We start from the raw sequence: 6,148 nt of genomic DNA, 5'->3' as shown, positions 1-6,148 counted from the left end.
GGAGAGTTTTCAGTTTTGGCCCCTGCATCTTTAAAACCATTAGACTCACACGCACGCACACATCCAGACCGTCTGTGCGCCCTGCAGCCTTAAAATAACCCTGATTGCCTAGGCGATGGATAAAGAACGGTAACAGGTGCTCCACACATTTGCCAAGGCTGCCGGGGTGGGGAGTGTGAGGTAGCTGCTGTTCCATCCCCAGCCTCACCCTGTGAAGCCGGGGCTTTGGGTGGAGAAGCCAGGGGTGGGGTGAGAGTGGTTGAACAACTTTTCGGCACTGCTTCCAGCGTGTTGACCTAGATAAGACTCGAGAGGAGCTGTGAAGAGCCCTTGCAGAAGGACCCAGCTTAAGGCTTGGGGGGTTTACAGATAGGGGTTGGGCTAGCTATTCCACAGCCAAAATAGATACCCTAAAAAGGCAGGGGGGAGCAGGGGAAGGGGCTATGATGTGGCCAAATTTTTTCCTCCAGGACGAGGAGCAACGCATGGCAGTGCGCACACGGGCGGGAGGGAAGAGGCGCAAGGTCCTGACGGATGAGCAAGAGGGCAAGATCAAATTGGCCTTCTTTGTGGCCATCGTGGGAATGACCCTGACGGTGGTGGCCGTGGGGACGGAATTCTGGGTGGAGCTCAACACCTACAAGCAGAACCACTCCGTCATCTGCGAGGCAGCCCACTATGGCTTGTGGAAATTTTGCTACAAGAAGCTCTGGATAAATGATGTGGAGGAGGAGAGGGCCACCTGTGGACCTGCAGAGCTGCCTGGAGGTAACGGTATATCTGAGCATATCCCTGTTTTTCCTTTCTCACCTCTCCCCCTGCTCTCATAAATATACATACATGCACCTAACAATCTGCACCCCAATTCCTCAATAGTTCCCCCCAACTATATTTGGGTTGCTCAGCACCTTTGATCAGCCTCTTAACCACTCCTTCCCCTCCACTTCCCAACATTGGTGTCCTCCAAACTCCTTCTCTGCTACACATCCAGTGAACCTACACTGGTATCCTGATCCCGGCTGCCAGTTTCCATGTGATGCAGCACATGTGCGGTATTATACACATAATCATAAGGAATGGCATGAGCAAGGTATCAAGGGAAGGTGGTTGCTAGAACTGGCTTGTTGGCAGCCTCTGCTAAGTGCAAGATCCTCCTCCCCAATTTAGTAGAGCCCCCCATTACCCACTCATCTATTAATGCGTATCTCCTTGCACCTCCCCGCAACACATCATCCTCTATCTACCAAAAAAGCAATACAGAGCATTTGTCTCTCTCCCTTTCTTTCCTTCCTTACTCTACCCCAGCCACATCCATCAGGCCTTTATGTTACCCAAGGCTCACAACTTCAGCCTTGGCATCTGTTTGCAATGTCAGGCTTAGCCCAAGAACTTGCAATGCAGAATGCCGACGTGTTGATTATCTCCTGCTAATGAAGGATAATCTCCCTGTCTCTGGTAGCATCTCTTCCAAATTCCCATTCTACAGGGATGTGCTATACTTGAACATAGAATAGATTAAATCAGGGGAATATAGCTATGGTTAAAGGGATCGTTTTCTGTTTGACGTAAAGGTAATGGCTCACAGATTCAGGAACCCATGTAGAGCCCCAGAAGCCAAGCCTTCTATTTTATCTGTAACTATTTTTCATTACATGTGTAACCTGGAAAGAAAGAAAAGCATGCCTCTGAGCCTGTGCAGAGAGCGTGGTGGTCAACACCGAACCACCACAACCAGCCCACATGCATTTGAAGTTAGAGAGCAGAACTTCTAGGAAAGGAATATGCCCGGGGGGCAAGGGGGGAGGACTTGCCCCTATCAAGGATATTTTAGGCCTCCTTTCTGAATTTTATTTTCTTTTTTAAATGAAAGGACCAAAACAAAATGTGATGTTATTCACACAAGGCCTCTGATCCTAATCAGGACAACAGTGTGCAGGGAAGAGAGCCATAACTGTTTGCTCCCATCACAGTCCCACTCTGATTGGGGGCCCACATAGCTGCTCTTAACTAAATAAAAATAAAAAATCAATTAAAAATATTTAATTATTAACATGATTTAGTTAATTGCATGATTAATATCAGGGCTGTTTTTGCCTTAAGTCTCTTGTTATTTTATTTTTCATGATATAAGGGAAAGCATGCAGGCAGCCTTCTACCCGATCTCTCATTAGGAAGTAATACAATTAAGTAACTGTAATACTGAGCTCCCTGTATTTATGTTCTGGCAGTTCTGCATTTATTCTCCTCCTGTCCAGGCCCCGTTGCCACAAAATCTCCGGCTACAAGTCAATGTGGCTTGCAGGCAGATTTTAAATGAGGGATCTCCCATTATAGGCATTGAGAAAATCATTAATCCATCCATCTATCTGTGGGGCCAAGCTCCACTAGGTTTTCTCCTCACTAGGGTGTGGGTTCCATGGACCATATGATGCACTGACCAGCTAATTTGTTCCCCTTCTGTGACCTCTATTCTGTGTTTTTTCAGGACTGTTTTATTACAGGTTTGAGGGGGCATTGTTTTGGTTTTTGTTGTTGCTGTTGTTATACTGCTGTCGTTGTGCTTGTGATGTGCTGTAGCATGGCATGGTTACCAATCTAATTGGTTGGAGTGTCTTAACTTGAAAAACTGTTTGTTTGTTTTTTCCAAATAAATTTGCCCCACCTTTACTTTCACCTTTGGATGAAGAGAGTGGCTCTCTGGGCAGGAGATGGTTTCCTACCATTTTCATTCCTGTTCCTCCATTTTGCAGCAGTTGGGAAATAGTGCAGGGTGTCTCAGAGTAGCAGTGAGGAACTGCTTTTTAAATAGTTTAATCTCCACAACTGCAGCTGCATCGCTGCGCTTTGTGAAATACCACAGAATACTTTTATTTTCATTTCCCCCCCTGCCCACCCATGCACACCTGCGCTACTGTGCAGGTCGACATGCATTTACCTGTTTCCCTCTGTAAAATAAGTCATGTTAGACAAAAAAGCCTGCCCACTAATAAGCAACTTTCTGCTGTAATCACTGGGCTGTGGCAAGGGATTCTGGATTAATTTTCGAGCAAGAAGCACACTCCACCACAATATGCAAAATGGCAATACCGTTTGTAAAATAAAGCAGCACTACAATGCCTCGTAGGAAAAACAAAGCCATCCAGTGCTGATTTCTCTCAGTCTTCTCATGCAGCCACCTGCCAACCTTTGGGGGTGTGCAACTTTACTTTGACTGTAACTACCTTTTCTTCCTGTTAATTCTGGTACGGGGCTCTGTTTCACTCCTGTCATTGGATGTCATGGTTTAATTTCTTTGAGAAGCTGATATGCAGGATAATAAACTGCATGGACCTATTTTCTGATTCTATTAATCCCTCTGTTCCCTCAGTGCTTGCTATTGGTTGGGAAACAGATATTTATTTCATAGCTCTTTTTCTCTCATGGATGGTTTTGGGCCACTGTGATAGGTCATTTGCTGGACTTAATACACATGGCTTGGCACTGGCACCTATGATCTCAACCCCGGGTTTAGAAAGTCTGTTTCTTTAAACAAAAATGCAATCATCATACTGTATATTCCATTCTTGAACTTGTTTGTTAATCAATTATGCCTCATTCACACATCTTGTTCCATGAAAATCCATGCAAAACTTTCAATTTCATGGCTTTGAGGGGGAAAATGAGATTAGATAGATAGATAGATAGATAGATAGATAGATAGATAGATAGATAGATAGATAGATAGATAGATAGATAGATAGATAGATAGATAGATAGATTCAGAATACCGATTAGTTTGAAGGAAAGTTATTCTAGGGTGTAAGAGAGCCAGACTATACATTACACCAGAAGATCCCTGGATGATATCCCTATTATTATTGTTGTTGTTGTTGTTAGCGGTGGCTGGTGCCAATTGGGACCTGTTAGGGCAGAAGGCAAGGAGACCAGAGACCCAACAGCAGCTGGAGCCAGAGCCAATGACAATGGCAGGCGGAGCCAACTAATTCTACTTTTGTCCCCATCCTCCTCCTCCCTGCAGAGTTCTGCAAGGGGGGAAACACTGAGTTTAAGGAGGAGGAAGGCAACAGCAAGTGTCACTCCTGGACTGGATTTGTGTAAGAAGGCTAGAAGGTGGGGGCTGGTGGAGTGGCAGACTGAGGTTGGTGGGGCAATGCCCCATTTGCCCTAATGGACCAGCCTCTGCTGGTTATTATTTTACAAAATGCATGTGGCAAGGAACGATCAGGGAAGCAGCACAAAGGCTGATATTACTTAACTCTTTTCCATCAGCTTGAGCTGTTTTTCTGATCTTTACTTCTATACCACACAAGGTGCTATCTCCTGGTGAGGGAGGCACAATTCAGGCACTTATATTTTTAAACTGCAGAGCAAATAGGAACTGGAAGGAAGGAATTCAGATTGAGAAAACTGGGGGGGGGGGTTGAATATTAAACATTCTGAGCACTCTCACTGTTCCTAAAGAAAAAAATAGGAGACCCCACCTCCCTCACTCCCATGCAGCTTGATTCACGAACAACAACAACAATCTGTCAAAATATCCAATTGTGGATCTCTTAGCATAACTTGTAGTTTGGCCCAGAGTTATTGCTCAGAAGTGACTGATCTCAGAGCTTGCACAAAACATATGGATAGGGAGTCAGAGAGAAGACTCAACCCAGCCCAGTCCAGCCTATGGTAAAATAGCCTGTATACTAACACAACAAACTCATTCTCCAGTTGTTGATCTTTATATACCCAAAACAGCACCACTTTGTCTCCTGGCAGAGCCAGTGTTGACTGATCTTAACCTGTTCCACCAGGCAAATATGGGGATACTCGACATATGGAGGGCAGAGCAGGACCATGCCTACTGGATCTCAGTACGTTCATCAGCTCTTCTAGCTCTTTTCAGATTATTTATGAATGCACTAGAAGTGGAGAGCAGGATAACAGCAGCAGGCACCACTTCCATCCTTGGCATTTGTTCTTCTGAATATATCCTAGATTTGTACAATCTTTGTACTTGGGGCTTCTCCACATAATCTGGAACCCACATATAGGGACTGTTCAGAACAACAAACCAATGTTAATTCCTCAGATTGGAATTTACTGCCATGAAAATGTTCTTCCACTATCATGACGATTTGTGCTCATTATGCTATTGGAGCAGCCATACACAATTCCATTTTCAATACTTTTTGCACCTGCAAAAGTTTTGACAGTCATACTGCTTCATTTCCAATAAATTCATATCCTGTAACTTCCTGCTGAAATCCCATAACTTCATACCATAAATGTTCTGCGTTTTTGTTGTATCCCCCCCCCAGACAGCAAAAGTGTGGTAGCATTAGGCAAACACTGCAGAATAACTAACAAAGCAGAATACACCACTAACGCACTATTATTGTGCTGAGAACATGTTGCAAAATCCATCCGCAGTGAAACAGCAGTCTGGAGGGGCTCTTCATTAACCCTATGCATGTCTTTTGGCAAGCAGAATCTGTGTGCACATATATATATAGGCAAGGTACAGAAGAGTTAATTAATCTGTAAGGGTCAGGACCAGGACCAGCAGGTACTATACTACCCACCACCCCTTGCTATGGTTTGCGTTTCCACATCTGATAGGCTGAAAAGGGCCTTCGTGAATGATAGGGTCGCCATAAGTCGGGATCGACTTGAAGGTAGTCCAGTTTCCAGTTTTCCAGACAGTGGAAAGATGTCCCAGTAAATCCAGGCAGCTGAATTAGGTTTCAGCCTGGGGTTTCAGAACGGGGGAGGCTTTTTGTAGAGTTACATCTACAGTTTGTACTTACCTGTCTCACTTCAGTTGCTAGCTAAAACTGTGCTGAATTTCCCGGTGTTTTACAGCAGCCCTAATAAGACAAGGTGTTGTCAATGGTTTTGTTTGCCAAGAAGATGCAATGTTATTATCTCACTTTGAGCAGTAGGAAGTTCCATGCTGCTGCCTTCCTAGTTCCTTTCTGAGGAGACAGAGAGAGAGAGAGAAAGGGTGCCAGAGTTTTACAGCATCCATGTAACAATGTGCATATTATTTACCGCTTGAAGAGGAACGGATGGGAAACAACAGGCAGCCTAGCATGCTGTTCTGTGGTGGAATGCCTTCCTTAGTCCATAAGTGGTATGTGTACACACTAGGGATGGACAA

The 6,148-nt window shown here is 44.7% G+C and overlaps 1 protein-coding gene across 1 annotated transcript in view; it reads left to right on the top strand.

Annotated features, from left to right (window-relative positions):
* The first annotated feature begins 214 nt into the window (after positions 1–214).
* The window catches only part of CACNG6 (calcium voltage-gated channel auxiliary subunit gamma 6), a 51,955-nt gene continuing 46,021 nt past the window's right edge, over positions 215–6,148 (top strand). The window contains exon 1 of the mRNA XM_061590575.1: positions 215–768. Coding sequence (XP_061446559.1) covers positions 444–768 — 325 coding nt within the window. The 5' untranslated portion in view covers positions 215–443. The remainder of the gene's footprint in view (positions 769–6,148) is intronic.

This window comes from Rhineura floridana, chromosome 11 (assembly GCF_030035675.1).
Source record: "Rhineura floridana isolate rRhiFlo1 chromosome 11, rRhiFlo1.hap2, whole genome shotgun sequence".
NCBI classification, from domain to species: domain Eukaryota; kingdom Metazoa; phylum Chordata; class Lepidosauria; order Squamata; family Rhineuridae; genus Rhineura; species Rhineura floridana.
This window is presented reverse-complemented; position numbering and strand designations above follow the sequence as displayed.